At 37.4% G+C, this 16,016-nt stretch overlaps 1 protein-coding gene across 4 annotated transcripts in view; it reads right to left on the reverse strand.

Annotated features, from left to right (window-relative positions):
• NFIA (nuclear factor I A) overlaps positions 1-16,016 on the reverse strand; it is a 394,800-nt gene that overhangs the window by 138,241 nt on the left and 240,543 nt on the right. For all 4 annotated transcript variants that reach the window (XM_052636594.1, XM_052636595.1, XM_052636593.1 and 1 more), the window contains exon 4: positions 555-629. In XM_052636594.1, the coding sequence (XP_052492554.1) occupies positions 555-629 (75 nt within the window). The remainder of the gene's footprint in view (positions 1-554; positions 630-16,016) is intronic.

Consider the following 16,016-nt stretch of genomic DNA (forward strand, 5'->3'; position numbering starts at 1 on the left):
ATAGAGTGTGTATATGTGTGTCTGTGTGGCACAGTACAGGGAATCAGGGGAAATCCTATACCTTCTCCTTGGACTGTCTGGATTATATCATAGCCAAATACAATCAATAACCCTTTGATCAATGGGACAGGGTGGTGACAGGCACTTTTAATTCACTGTTGTTGGTGATTATTGACAAGCTGGTAATGATCACGCTGCGGGGTGTCACTCACGCCAAGGGCATTAGCGTCCTCTTAAAGGTCAAAAACAAATTATTTTAAAATGCTGAATTTCTTAGAAATCCAGAAGCTTCAGAACTTCTTTAAACCAGGTTCACACTAAAAGCTAGGGAACACCTGAGACACTCAGGATTTCAGTTCTTTCCTTATGTCTCACATTAAAATATTCAATTTTTCCTGACTTAAATTCTTGGCTTTCAAACAAACTACATGGCAAAATGCTTCCAACAGGTGTATGGAAAAGAGAGTCTGAAAGCGATTTATGTCTTCAGGAGGCAAAAGGTAAGCAAAAACCCAAGGCAAAACTGTATCAAATCAAGGCAAAATTATACTTACTCTGTGACACTCTTACTAGCTCAGTCACACTAAAAACACCTGATGTAACAAAACTGTCCTGGAAGCCCAAATGTCCTGGGGAGACAAAAACAAAAGAAACAAAAGCGTCATAAACAGAAGACATTTGACAAGAGAATTCCAAATATTAGTTTCACTGTGATTAGAAAATGTGAAGTCTAATTTCATATTCTGTTCTAGTTAGAGTTATGTGGGAGGGTACAGTCATTTAGTTACGTAGATGGTTTTTTGGTTTGAATCTTTGAATCTAGGGGTTATGGAAAGCTATGACACAACAACTGGGTGATTTTTGAAATGGTTAAAAAAAGAGAGCTCAACAGGAAATCTGAAACAAAAGACGATTTTAAATAAATGGTTACCTTGGCTGACCTCTGAGACCTTCACAACTGGGATGAAAACACCCTACCTAAGAATCAGCTAGGATAGCTAAATTCCATAACAGTTTTTAAACATTATTCTCTAAAGAAACATCTGATCGGGATTAGCTATCCATTCATTCAAACCAAACAAGATTTAAAGATGTTCCCTTCACTTCAAGAGGCACCACAGTATGATTCTTTAAAAAGCCAGCCTGCAAAGAACAAGCCCCAAACCTTGAACCATAAACACAAATTCTTTTGAGCACAAATAAAACTTTCTAAAAAGGTAATCAACAGTTCAAAATGACAATCTCTGAATTTTGCATCTGCTTTATTTTTGCTGGATATAATTAATTTTATAATTAATTAAGTATCTCAGTATTAAGGTACCTGATATTACATCTAATTATCCACTGCTTATTTATTTTTATGGTATATTCAGGAACATATTTATAAATGGCAAGAAATACATAATTTCTGCATGTCATTTCCCTCTCTGCCTCTAAAGTTTTCTGATTGTGACTATCACAGGTGGAATCTAGTTGAGAGATCTGTCTATAGAACTAGTGTTAATCTCCTGTTTGAAAAATAGGGTCAAAGAGAAGTAGTTGGAGGAAGGGATTTTTTTTTTTTAAATAACTAGTCTTTGAAATAAGAAACATACCTTTAAGAAACACAATGTTAGAAAATGAACTAGTCTGAATGTATAACAAATAATTCATAAATATGGTTTATGTTAGTGATAAAAGTTAGATTTTGTCCACTACTAAAAGGAAGCAAGCTTACCTGTCTATGCACCAGTAAATTTGTTAAATATCAGGCACATAAACGCATGCAAAAAGAAATCACCAAGTTTTGGAGAATTATAAAAGGATCTACAAATTATTCTTTTTCTTCTGGTTAAATTGGACTTTAGCATAAGCAAGATGTTTTGACTGAGAATTAAAAGACAATATTCAGTTAATTTTTACATCAAACACACAATCTATGGTACTTTAGATGAAGTGGCTCTAATTTTTAGAATATGCAATAATCATACTTTGCTTTTTAAAAATAAAATGGCACCATGTGTGGGGATGGATGTTAACTACACTTTATTGTGGAGGTAATTTCACAGTATATACATAAATTGAATCATTGTCTTGTACACTTGAAACTCACATAATGTTTATGCCATATATATCAATTAAAAAGAGAAACACATATATACACCACCATTTTTTTTTTTAAAGACAAAATTAATTTGAAAAAGTGACTAAGAAATTTCACTTCTTAAAACAACCCACACCCAGGTAATTCAGTTGACATTTACTTGGTAGGTGCCTGAGATGTTGCTGCCTCTTGGGTTAAAAGAAGTGAGAAGTAAAAATAAATAAATAAGTAAAACTCAAAGTCCTGGCAAAACAGAGCATAATATCTCTTTCTACTGTGACAATGTGAACATCACATTTACCCCACAGCCCATAACAAAGGAAATCCAACCACAACCTGCATGAAGTTTGACTTAAGACCCATCTAACAATAGCAAGGAAATTCAGAGCTGAATGCGAAAATCTGGGTTGATCTCCAGCTCCTGCTCATCTCTGTCTGTGTCACTTGCTTGCGGGCTGATACTTGTTTCAGTTCCAACCTGTGAAATTCCTTATTTTAAGGACGACTTAACATGAATTTCTAAGCAGAGAGAATGTGAACATACTTTAATCCTGCCTCCAGAAAAAGCAACCAATGTATTTTGAAAACTTAGATTAGCGCAAGGCCTTGGGAGGGGGAAGCCCAAGTGTTCATCCACTCAAACCATCATCCTGCTCCTTTTCTTTTGTCCACCTCTTAAATGTTGGTGTTCTCCACCATTTGTGTTCATCTCTACTTATCACATATTCCCTGTGTTATTTTATTTCCATGCTACCAGCTACCAGGCTTGACTGTGATATGTGTGGAAACTAGAAAAATATTTGCTTAGTTCATCATTGTATTTAACACCTGGGACAAAGCAGTTAGCAAGTGCATATTTGTTGAATGAGTGCATGAATGAAGCTATAGGCCAGTAACTCTCAAATCTTTACCTTTTGTCAAGATCTCTCTCCTGGGTTCCAAAAACATAGATCAAAATATTTATTAGATATTTCTTTCCAGATAGCCTACAGGTATCCTTAGATCCAACATGTCCAAAGTCGAGTTCCTTTTCTTCTCTCCAAAAATCTGTTCTTACTCTGTGAATTCCCCACTTCAACAAGCCATCCACCGTTCATCTCATTTTCTATGTTTATGTCATCCCTGACTCTCGCCTCTTACAAACACCCACATGCAACGAATCCCCCCCTGAATCCACTCCATGCATATCTCCATCTCTCCCTTTTGACTGTGGCCCTGGCTCTTTCCACTTCTCACCAGCATGATGGGACAGCCTCCTACGGTCTATATCATCAGTCTTGGCTTCTCCTCTAGTCTGCTTCCCACACTGCAGCCAGAAATGTCTCTCTGACAGGCAAATCTGATGATTCATTCATTTATTCAACAAATACTTCTTGAGCACCTCCTCTGTGTCCCCTGTGTCAGACACTGGGCCAAGGGTTTAAGACACAGACCCTACCTTCAGGAAATTTATAGTCTAGGATTAGATACAGCTGAAAATGAGTGCCAAAGAATGGATGCTTTTGAACTGTGGTGCTGGAGAAGACTCCTGAGAGTCCCTTGGACTGCAAGGAGATCACACCAGTCAATCCCAAAGGAAATCAACCCTGAATATTCATTGGAAGGACTGATGCTAAAGCTGAAGCTCCAATACTCTGGCCACCTGATGTGAAGAGCTGACTCACTGCTGGGAAAGATTGAGGGCAGGAGGAGAAGGGGGTGACAGAGAATGAGATGGCTGGGTGGCATCACATACTGAACGGACATGAGTTTGAGCAAACTCTAGGAGGTAGTGAAGGACAGAGAAGCCTGGCATGCTGCAGTCCCTGGGGTCGCAAAGAGTCGGACATGACTTAGCGACTGAACAATGACAACAAAGGGAATAAATAATATTAAGGACACAAATAGGAAAGAGCTTTAGAAACAGTGGGCAGGGAAGGTCTCTCTTTATGCACTTCAGACATGGTTCAGAATGAACAAACACAGCTCAAATTGGGCTCAATATGCTTTCTTTCCTTTTTTATAAAAATGTTGACAGAACTTCTTATTTCTGTCTCTTATTCTCTCTCATCTCTACCAGTGAAATCAAGCCAATATGCATCTGAAAAACTATTAAAATGAACCACCCAAACAGTCCCTCTAAACTAAACAGGACAAGGACAGGACAGACAAGCCATTTAGACAAAGCTTCCAATCAAGAAGCTGATAGCAGGTTCCCTGAGGAGAAGTGTCTGGGTTGCCCTATTGTTGTGATTATGGTTCATGTTTTGGGAGACCAAATAAAAACAGGATAAAGGACAGCATTATTCAATGGACATAAGGGGCTAAAAAAAGTCTAGTCCCACACTTAAGCTAGCATCTTGTATGATCCTGAAAGTCACTGTAAAAATAACAACTGGATCCTCCTCCCCTTCCAGCAACCTGCCTCCTAAAGTCTATTTTAGTGGGATGTCTGTAATTTAGAAGATGAAATATATGTCAGTGTACAAAAACCAGAAAAATAAAAAAGAAGTATTCACAAATCCTAAAGGAACCATCCCCTCACAGTATCATGAAATTGAGTCATGTTGCCTTGACTACTTCATGTTTATAGTAAGTCCCCAAGGAAAGACCTGTGTAAACACTCCATGTATCTTTAAATGACTATGAAACTGGTTTTGTTCCTTCACCAATTATTTGGAAACCCACTGATGAACTCTAGAAGACAACAACGAGAAGTGAAACCTGAGAAATGATGGAAAAAATGACACAGCTAACGAAGCAAACCTGAGCAGATTAATATTTTGTTCTTACTAACGCAAACCAAATCACAAAAATGACTTTCAGGGAAATAACACTAATCTGGGTGGTCTACTTTATTGCAAGATGAGAACAAAATAGAAAAGACAACACAAAGGCAAATTTAAGTACTTAATTCTCAATTCAGATGTTAGCACTGAAAGATCTTCAGATGGGAAGCTGAGTAAACATTCCCCAAAGGTCCCAGGATTTACGTTTTGAGTAGGGCCTCTCAGAAATGAGTGCAAAACATATACTTTGGTTAAGTATGCCTTAGGTGAAAAGCCAGACTGCACACTGTTCTGACTCTCTTCAATTCGGAACTACGGTTCAGGAGCAATTGTATAGGAGATTGAAATAAGGACCAGATTCTTTTTCATTTTAGATAAAATGGCTAAAAAAGTTCAATGAATTCACAATTAGACTACAGATTTCAATACCTTGGAGTCTGTCATACTCACAGTGGGGAGGGATTAGACTTTCTAGAGAGGCAGAAATACAAAAAGCTAAATTCTTTTATGGGTGGTTAGGAAAAGCAGCTTTCTTTACCTCGATAATATCAGTTATTATGGAAAATGCTACTAGAAGTCCCTTCATCTTATGAAGGAACTGAATATCTACCTCTTAAAGGAAAAAAGCTTGATTTGCAGAGCGGTTCAGAGGTCAGGGAAGGAATAAGTGGTAACAAATCATCCGAAGGGCTGGCCTTTAAAGAAAGTTGGAACATCCATGAAACAGAGGTGATGCGTTTGAGGAGGAAAGTGTATACATGAGGTGGTATGTTTGCTTGTTCTGTTGAAAGAACAAAGGCAGGAAGCTGCAGTGGCTCAAAAGTAAAAGAATCTGCCTGCCAAGCAGGTTCCATCCCTGGGTTGGGAAGATCCCCTGGAGGAGGGCATGGCAACCCACTCCAGTATTCTGGCCTGGGAAATCCCATGGACAGAGGAGCCTGGTAGGCTACAATTCATAAGACTGCAAAGAGTTGGACATGACTTGGCAACTAAACAAGAGCAAAGGCTCTCAGCTCTAAATTATCAAATTTCATCTAGCCAATGGATGGAAGCACATTGCATATATGGGTCCTTCAAATGTACAGCCTGCTCTCCATATAAGGGGATGCAGAACCCACAGATACCAACGACCACCATGCCATTTTACACAAGGAACTTCAGCATCTGAGGATTCTGGTATCCCTGGGGGTCCTGGAAACAAGGCCCATGCATATGGAGGGATGACTGTAATCTTTATTCTCTCATGGTAAATATGGTTCCATCACTAGTAAGACAAGCCAATGGCCAGACCTTTTCATGCTTGAGTTCCTCAGAGGAAAAGAGTCCCTTGTGGTCAGGCCATTTCCATTCCACAAGTACTTGGGACTGTCTGTGATGTGCAGGTCTTGGACTAAATCCTGAAGACACTGCTCTCACAGAACTCACGTTCTCCTGCTCCTGAGGAAAAGCTGACCTCATCAACTCTGTTCCTCCCTGGAATTTTCATTCCTGCTTTGGTGAACTCCCAGCTGGCTTCTGAGCCACCCAAGCGGAGGGCAAGTGGCTCCTTCCTTGTCTCCGTCCCCCACGGTTCAGTCCATGCTTATCAGCTGTGTTCAGTCAATCATGTTGAGTAGAGCATCAGCTTGACCTGCCTGCTGTAGTAGGCTCCTTCTCTTTAACTGACAGTGATTTGTCTTCCTATCCTCCTTCAGCACCCCTACAACAAACCAGGCAAGAGCAGGCTATGTCTTCTGATCTGACTGCCCACAGAGCCCATCACAATCCCTTTTCTAGGTGTGCAATAAATATTGATTCAGTGATTCAGATGAGCACCTTGAGACACCCTTATTTAGTAGCCCTCTAAAGCACTATGTAAATTACTTTCATTTACCTCCAGTCACATGTTCCTTCTTTACTTTTCTTTTGGGATATCTTAGAAAACAGATTTTTTTAAGGGGGGTGTAAATTTGTCTACTGATCCATTAAACCCAAATTTAAAATTTTTGGTCTGTGGACAAAGACAGAGCCCATGGGATGGCAAAGCAATAAGAAGAAACTGGGACCCTGAATGATGGTGTAGAGTAGAACCTCCCTGCAAACTTAGCCTATCATCTGGAACAGTTACAAAAAGAAAACAAATTTTAATGTATTTGAACCACCTTATTTTTTTTGGTCTTCATTATAGTAGCCTAGTACTTAACTTAACCAACATAAGTGCCAGTCTTTCCCTTTAGAATCAAAAGTGCCACCAATTAGCAGTCCAGTCTGCAAACACATTTTGCTTCGCTAGCAGAATACTAATTTTTTTTTTTTTGCACATGAAAGTTTTTAAACTGAGCATGAGCTTACAAATATACCACATTTCCCAGTACTCTTTATTGTATTTCATTTATTTAAATGTTCTGTAAGGCCCTTCTAGCCAAAGAAATTTGTGATGCCTGATACATATCTTCTCTTCATGTTTATCTACTAGCACAGTAGAGACAGAACACATGGTTGGTTCCTGTGTTTTGTCTGATAATAAAACCATCAGTGTTTCATGATTTCTTTGAGAATAAAGTTTAGATGTATTAGCTAGGTATTTAAAGCTCTTCAAGATCTGGTCTCTAATATATCTTCTCAGCATTTCAGGTAGTGGTTCCAACATCATCCAAATATTGGGTTGGTCAAAAAGTTTATTCAGGTTTTTCCATAAGATGTTAAAAAAATCCCAAACAAACTTTTTGGCCAACCCAATATATACTCTGTGTTGCAACCAAGATGTCCCACCTGTTGTTCTCCAAATACGGGTATGTTCCATCCTCCATGTCAGGGTTCATATCAGCACTTCCCAAACCCCGTTATGTAGAATGTGTGTGTGTGTGTGTGTGTGTGTGTGTGTGTGTGTGTGTGTGTGCATGTGCTAAGTTGCTTCAGTCATGTCTAACTCTTTGCAACTCTATGGATTGTAGCCTGCAGACTCCTGTCTCCATGGAATTCTCCAGGCAAGAATACTGGAGAGGGTTGCCATGCCCTTCTCCAAAGGACCTTCCTGATAGTCACCCCCCACTCCCACCCCAATGCTCCACCACAAATGAATTAAAAACAAAGATACAAGTACATATAAGACAGAGACTTCCATAGTAAAAATAGTTCAGGAAACACTATCACAATCACCCTTAAGAGAATGACAAGGAACATTTACACATTAAAGCCTCTGAGAGTTTCTTACAAACTCTCTTAATATCATTTAACTAAAAATTTCCTAAATAATTTGACAAGGACACCATTTGTTTTTGGCAAGTGTCCTTCCGTTCATACACTGTTCTGCTCCTTTTCCTATTTTCCCCCATTTGGTTTATGTACTAAAGTGCTGGGGGAAAGTAGAATCTGAACTCTTTGAGCTAATTCATACCTTTAAAGCAAGGCTAAAGGATATTCCCAATCTTAACTTGCAATCACTTTAAAATATCCAGATTAGGCAAATGGATCAAGCCAGTAACAGGTATTGTAAAGATAAGTTACCTGGCTGAAAAATTCACAGATAACATACTTTAGGCATATTAGCTTTAATTCTTCCCATAACCCTGTGTAGTTGGCAATCTTCTGATTTTATAGAAAAGGAAGCGTAACCTCATTGAGGTTAAGTGACTTGCCCAAGGTCACACACCTAGTGGCAGAATTCGGATTAGAACACAGGTTTGTTTAGTTCTCTTTATATAATGTATTTTATTGCATCTTAATCCAACAAATATAATACCAGAGACTTGACTATCCAATCTAACCCAAAGGCCTCATCACATCCTTTTACCAATTCCTGGAGTTAATAAAGGAAGAGCAGTATTTCATTAAATTAAATTTGACAGCTCAACTTAACTATAAAGAAGGTTTATGACTTTGAGTTACAAGTGATTAGGCATTTAATTAAAGGATTATGTCTAAAAGACATCAAAACATCTAAATAAAAAGCAGAAAAAGATTTTTACTTATTTGTACGTTTAGAAATATTGGATGCATAACATCATAGGATGAACTGGAAATGACGGGATCTTAAAGATCATTCAGTAGTGGAGTAATCATCATTGTGTCATAAAGAATTTTAGATAGTGAGCTTTCACTTTTAAAAAATAATTAATTAGTATGTTTGCCGTGCTGTAACTCCACTTCACTTTACCTCTGGAGCAGGCAGAATAAATCTACTCTCTCTTCCATTTTGCTGTCCTTCACTTATTTAAAGACAGTCCTCGGCCCTTAATTTTCTCTTCCTTAGGCTAAATATTCTCTTTCATTGTTTTGTCATGTGAGCCAATTAATTTTCCCATTGCCCTTAAACATTTAGAATTATACATTTATTAAACCTATAATAAGCATAAATGGATATTCTTCAAGTGGACCCAACCACAAATTAGATTTGTACAAAAACAGAGAAACACTTGCTTTAGAAAAAAATTTTTAAAGCACCATTAAAAAAAAAGGCTCTTAAAGAGAAAATTTTGCTTCATGTTAGGAAAAAGTAACTTCCATGTAATTAATATAATGATTCATATTTTATAAATATTTTAAAATTAACATTATCTTTTAATGCATCATAAACTTAAAAGTATTTCTTAATTAACCTGGTTTTGAATTAAAAGAGGCTTTCTAACAAACTTATTGGTTCTATGTTCTGAACCAAAGTTTTCTCTAAACTTGGACAGTAACAATTGTTAATATGCAAATAGATCAAACTACTTGTAATAGCTTCAGTTTCTGCTTTCAAACTCATACATACTGGAGAAAAAATAAGCAAACGCATTCTCTGAATACATCAGAAACTGATTACCTTAAATGAAACAGACATGAAACTACATCACCTGAGGGCTACCCTGGTTTATGGATGTAAAACAGGAAAAAAAAATTAATGCCTATCATTCTGTTCTTCCTGTGAAACCATTCACACAGAGCCTGCATGCTAAACCACCTGAGGACACATGCAGTGATAAGGAAAGAAGATGACCAGGAGCCATGCGCTAATTTTAAGACACTCAAGACTGACTTCGGTTCATGGAGCACAAGAAGAAAATCAGTGATGAACTGAAGCAATACATTTTAAAAGAATTCTTACAATGACTTGTCTAAGACTACAAAAAAATTACAAATAGGTGGATGTCATTTTCTAAATATATAATAAAATAAAGTTAATGTTTAGAAACACAAAATACAAACAGCAACCATCTTTGTTAAAGTCATTTGCTTTGTGCAATTCCTACTCACCCAGAAATTACTTAGTTACTGATGCCATAATTCACAGTGTTTATTAAATTACAGGATCTATAGTACACAATTCTGCAGACACTATGGCACGCCACAAATCGTCCAGGCCACTAGACTTTGAAGTTTGCTGGCTTAGCACAAACACAGAGTATTTTAGAAGTAGCAGAAAATTCTTTGTGAAATATAACAGAATGAATTAGACTGTTCAGGCCATGTCGTGTTAGCACAATGGGGGAACACTTTTAAGACTTTAAAGTCATGTAATACAATTCTAGGCTGGATTTTTCTTGTTAGAAAAAGTAGAATGGGAGTGATTGGAAGAGAAAAGGGCCAATATTTGACAACAGAAATCAGCATAACCTTTTAACTGCAGCAGCCATGGGTGACTGCCCTTTGACCTTGAAAGATTATGTGGGATTTCAATGACAACAGCTGGAAGTGAGCATGTGTGAATGGAGAACACAGATCTGAGGCCTGGTACAAAAGGCTGCACAATCTCTGCCCAGATCAGAGTGCTGATTAGAAATTGTTTCCTGGTCCTGGCTTAATAGAGTGTGATAATGAAAGGTTTTGTCTTTTTTTTTTTTAATTCTTCCAGCAAGAAATCATTGGTAGATTTCTTCCAAACCCATTCTCCCCTTTTAGCCCCTCAAATCTTCTGGGTTTTCATGTATAACAGCCCCATCTTTTTAAAGGATACAGTTAAAAACAAAACTTTGTTTCAAAAGCTACCTCTTACAGATAAAATTTAAGTTCTTGAGTTTGTCTCCTGCATTTTAAAATTACCTCTATTTGGCATGTTACACAGGGTATCATTATTTTTTATCTAAGGATCTGTCATACACACACACATACATAAATGAGTGTTTAATAAAAGCAGGAACTGTAATCTGTCATCGCTTTAATTCTACCACTTATACAGTGACTAGCATATGGTGGGTCCTCACTATATATATGACAAAGGAACACAGAAATGAAATATTTATTCTTAACCATTTATTCTGTTGTATTTTCTCGGCATAAAAAGGTAGATTCCTACAAGAACATTTAATAATATCACCTTTTTCTTCAACCAAGTTCATATATAAATTAGCAATTTTTGGTTACATCTTTAGGTATGTTTACTCAACAAGAATTTATGAAAAAGATGAGTAATTACTTCCTGTCAAAGATAAGATATAACTTAACCAAATAGATATAGAGATATGGAGACTGCTTGGTGAATGAGGTCATTTTGATCCATAAGACCCCAATGAATGATGTTCATTGAGTTAAAATTAGCACAGAAACTGATGCAGGTGCAATCTCAAGTTCCTATGTGGGATCCCCATACTTGCTGACACTGCTCTGAAACTACCCAAATGATGCCACACTATTACTGAAAGGACACTGAGTTATGACTCATTTGTGTTGTTTTGGTTTTACCATGCATTCTATCTTACCTTCCACTGTTCTGGATTTTGTTAACTCCTCTGGCTCTGGATTTTGCTAACTACTCTAGTTTCTGCAGCAAATGAGCAACTCCTTAGTTTCAGTAGAAGGTGGCCTTTCCTTTATGCAAATAGTACTCTGAGTTGGGCAAAAACCAACCTGGCTGTGTGGTATGAGACAAGCAGAGGCTGGTGAAACTGACTTCCAAAGCAGACAGGGGTTGTCTGCCTACATCCTTCTATAGCAACTCTAGATGTTATTACAAACAAGCCATGGGACAAATTGTTTTTTGGAACAGACCAAATCCATTTGCCGTTTCAAAATTCTATAAACAGAGTATTAAGGAATTCAATTCCCACAGCAACTATATGGGCGTTGGCTTCAGTTTTATGGGAATTTCTGCCAAGCTCACATATTTGTAGAACTATTGGTTTAGAGTGTCCTCTGCAACCCCGAGCAGGAGGGATCATTTCTTGCGATCGCAGTTCACTTTAAGGACTGGGTCTTACTGGTGACAGGTACACATGATAAATGTTCCAGAAGCCTGACCTAATTTCCCTTGAAGTGAGTGTTTTGCTAAGAACATTCCCTCAAAGTGTCAGCTTGCAACCAAGGATTCAAACCTGCCAGTGTCCATTCTTCTTAGCGAGTTATTACCATTGCTTTGGAAGTTCACTCAAAAGGAAGCTAATTCTGCCTCATTTATCAAACTTCTTCAGACTTACTGCTGCATTTAAATAAGTTATATATCTAATGTAAAATAAATTATAAAACATACTCAGTCTCATAGTTTTCAGTTACTTGTGATCAGAAAAACAAAACATTCTGGGCTTCGTATAAATTAAGGTGAACATGCAATATACTTGTCTTTTCTCTTGTAAAGAGATCAATATGGCAACATGTTCACTTATCTTATCCTTCAAAAATTATATCTGCAAGGTATTATTTATGTATCTTATAGTAGTAGGGAAAATACTGCAGAAATTAGAATCCCAAATGTCTTAAGCCTCAGTTTCTGTAGCCATAAATGGCACTAATGGTTGTACCTACCTCTTAAGTTTGTTGCTAGGAATAATGAGATAATGTATTTAAAATAATTAGCCAAAAGGCAAAGATCTCCCTTGGTACGTGTCATGTTGCACTTGAAAATATGTGGCTTTTTTTCCAATATCTTTTTATATTGAATTCTAACATAATTCCACAATGATAACAGTACAGACTCCACATGATTTTAATACCTTTGGACCACAAGATTTGTGCACTCTGTTTTATGTCCCTGGATATGTTCCAATGTCTCCTGGTTTATAGTCTACGGCAACTTGAATAGAATTTGTATCCTGATGTTGTGTGAAAACTGTATAAATCTTAATTATGCTGAATTGGTTCATAGTGCTTTTCAGGTCTACTATATCCTTCTTTTCTGTCTATTCATTCTATTAATTTTTGAAAGTTTGATATTGAAACTCCATTTAAAAACTTTTAATTTATCTACTTAAAAAATAATTGTAACATATAGTGGAAATACATGTAACTTTGTTCTGTATCTTCTAAGTCTCCTGAAAATGTGTTATCATACTTTCATAATATTAAAAAAAAAGAATGAAGAAGAAAAACATCATTCCCATTTAAAATAATAATATAAAAAATACATGGCTAAGAACCTAGCATATAGAATGTGCTCAAAAAATGATAGCTATTATTATAATAATAAATTATGTTTTAGATGTTAAATCAATAGAAAAATTAAAAAAAAAACAGGTAGAAATAACTATGATCTTTCGATGTGAGAAAACAAATAATGTAGTATCTACAAAAAAGTTGTATATATAATAATGATATTTTATTTACAAAGAATTTCTTATTAAAAGTGAAATTATTTTCTAAAGCAAGTAATACAAAACTTATCATTAAAAACAAATCTTCTGGTATTTCTTAGGTTTTCGTAAAGTGAAATAAAAACAGTACTTAGTCTCCAAATTGTTTGAAATAAATTGAGCATATATTTTAGTAATCTGATTCCTATATTTACTAATAACTATATTTATTCAGAGTGTTTGTAAAAATATAATTAGTTACAATTCCTAAAATAATTTTAAATACAGATTTATTTTTTAAATGCACATTAACTATCTACCTGGGTCAAGCATTATCGTAGGTATGGAAATAAAAATTTTGGTTTCCTATTTTAGGGGTGATAACTATAGATACTCAACCAAGAAAAGGACCCTCAGACAATTTAACCTAATTTTTCAATAAAGCATATTTAGGAGTATTTAGAAAATAACAGCATACTTATTTTGCCAGTTACATTTTATTTTTTTAAAGAATTCGATTTGCTGAAAATTCTTACTGGTAACTAAGTGCAAGCTGCATGTTCTAGAAAACAGGTATTTAGAAATCTAATTTTGTTTTTCAGTATTTTTCAGATGAACAATGTATTTAAACTTTTTAAGATGTTAAAATACTTAGGATACTATAAAAATGTCTACAAAAAAAAAATAAAAGGAATATTAACACTGAATGAAGAAATACCTTTTTGAAATGAACTACTCAGAATCCAGACTCCACACTTGAGCTCCTTACTTCACCATGGACAGAGAGAAAGCATCAATAAAGAGAGTCTTGACTCCTTATAGCTTTAAATCAATGCTAAAAGAATTTGCCCTTTTAGGCAGAAGAATGAAGGACATGTTTCCCTCTATTGACTTTGATCAGTGAAGCCCTTTATGATTCAGGCCATTTCCTTGATTTTAGGGAACAGAATATTTGCATGACTTGCAGAGTGAACCAGTAAGTCTCAGACCTGGCTTTACCTAAGCTGGAGCACTGACTTTTTAGAATTTCTGCAATGTTTCTTGGCAGGGTTATCAGCATTTTGAGAGGGATTCCTTCCAGTGTTCAAAACTACCCTGTATGCTATAGGACACTTAGCATCCCTGACCTCCATCACTGAATGCCAACAACACCCCCTCTTTGTGACAACCAAAACTGCCCTCACACATTTTTAACTGCCCCCCAAGGTGAGGGCGGAGAAGGCAATGGCATCCCACTCCAGTACTCTTGCCTGGAAAATCCCATGGACGGAGGAGCCTGGTAGGCTGCAGTCTATGGGGTCGCACAGAGTCGGACACGACTGAGCGACTTCACTTTCACTTTTCACTTTCATGCATTGGAGAAGGAAATGGCAACCCTCGCCAGTGTTCTTGCTTGGAGAATCCCAGGGACGGGGGAGCCTGGTGGGCTGCCGTCTATGGGGTCGCACAGAGTCGGACATGACTGAAGCGACTTAGCAGCAGCAGCAGCAGCAGCAGCAAGGTGTAGGGGAAAGGCTTCCCTAATAGCTCAGTTGGTAAAGAATCCACCTGCAATGTAGGAGACCCCGGTTCAATTCCTGGGTCAGGAAGATCCCCTGGAGAAGGGAATGGCTACCCACTCCAGTATTCTTGAGCTTCCCTTGTGGCTCAGCTGGTAAAGAATCTGCCTGCAATGCGCGAGACCTGGGTTTGATCCTTGGGTTGGGAAGATCCCTTGGAGAAGGGAAAGGCTACCCACTCCAGTATTCTGGCCTGGAAAATTCATGGACTGTATAGTCGACGGGATGGCAAAGTGAGTGACATCCACTTGCACTTAAGGCGGGGAGGGGTCATTTAGTCCTTTGGTGAAAAACTCGCTCTAGTGTATAAACACTGTCTTACAATTCTCATTAGGTAATTTCGATACCAGGTAATTTTGCCTACTACTGAACTGACTTATTGATTCTATAGTTAGAATAGAGTCAATAAGTCAATAGAGTCAATATGAAGCAAACTCTTCTAAGTCAGGGAATTATTCTTACAATTCTTTTGAGATTTCACTTCTTCCTCAGTCATGCCCTCTACCCCTCACCCTTACCCTAGTATCTACTCCAGATAATACAGCTAAAATTTGACATTTTTAACTTTAAACTAAAAGTTAAAACTTTTAAATTTAACTGTAGAAAGCAGTTAGCATTTCAAAATGACAAGGTTTTGTTTTGCTTGGGGGACTCTCATATACATGGTTCATAATTACAAAACACAATTTGCCTTTTCTGGAAGATCTTAATTTCAAATATTGGTTCATTGGTCTTTATGTGTATGTGAACATGTTGGCCCAGCCTCTCTGATCTCTTATTGCCGAGAAGATACGTTTACTGTTAATAAACTCCCAGTTGAGTTCAGTTCAGTCGCTCAGTCATGTCTGACTCTTTGCAACCCCATGAATCGCAGCACGCCAGGCCTCCCTGTCCATCACCATCTCCCGGAGTTCACTCACGTCCATTGAGTCAGTGATGCCATCCAGCCATCTCATCCTCTGTCGTCCCCTTCTCCTCCTGCCCCCAATCCCTCCCAGCATCAGTCTTTTCCAATGAGTCAACTCTTCTCATGAGGTGGCCAAAGTACTGGAGTTTCAGCTTTAGCATCATTCCTCCCAAAGAAATCCCAGGGCTGATCTCCTTCAGAATGGACTGGTTAGATCTCCTTGCAATCCAAGGGACTCTC

Source organism: Budorcas taxicolor, chromosome 3, assembly GCF_023091745.1.
Source record: "Budorcas taxicolor isolate Tak-1 chromosome 3, Takin1.1, whole genome shotgun sequence".
NCBI classification, from domain to species: Eukaryota; Metazoa; Chordata; class Mammalia; order Artiodactyla; family Bovidae; genus Budorcas; species Budorcas taxicolor.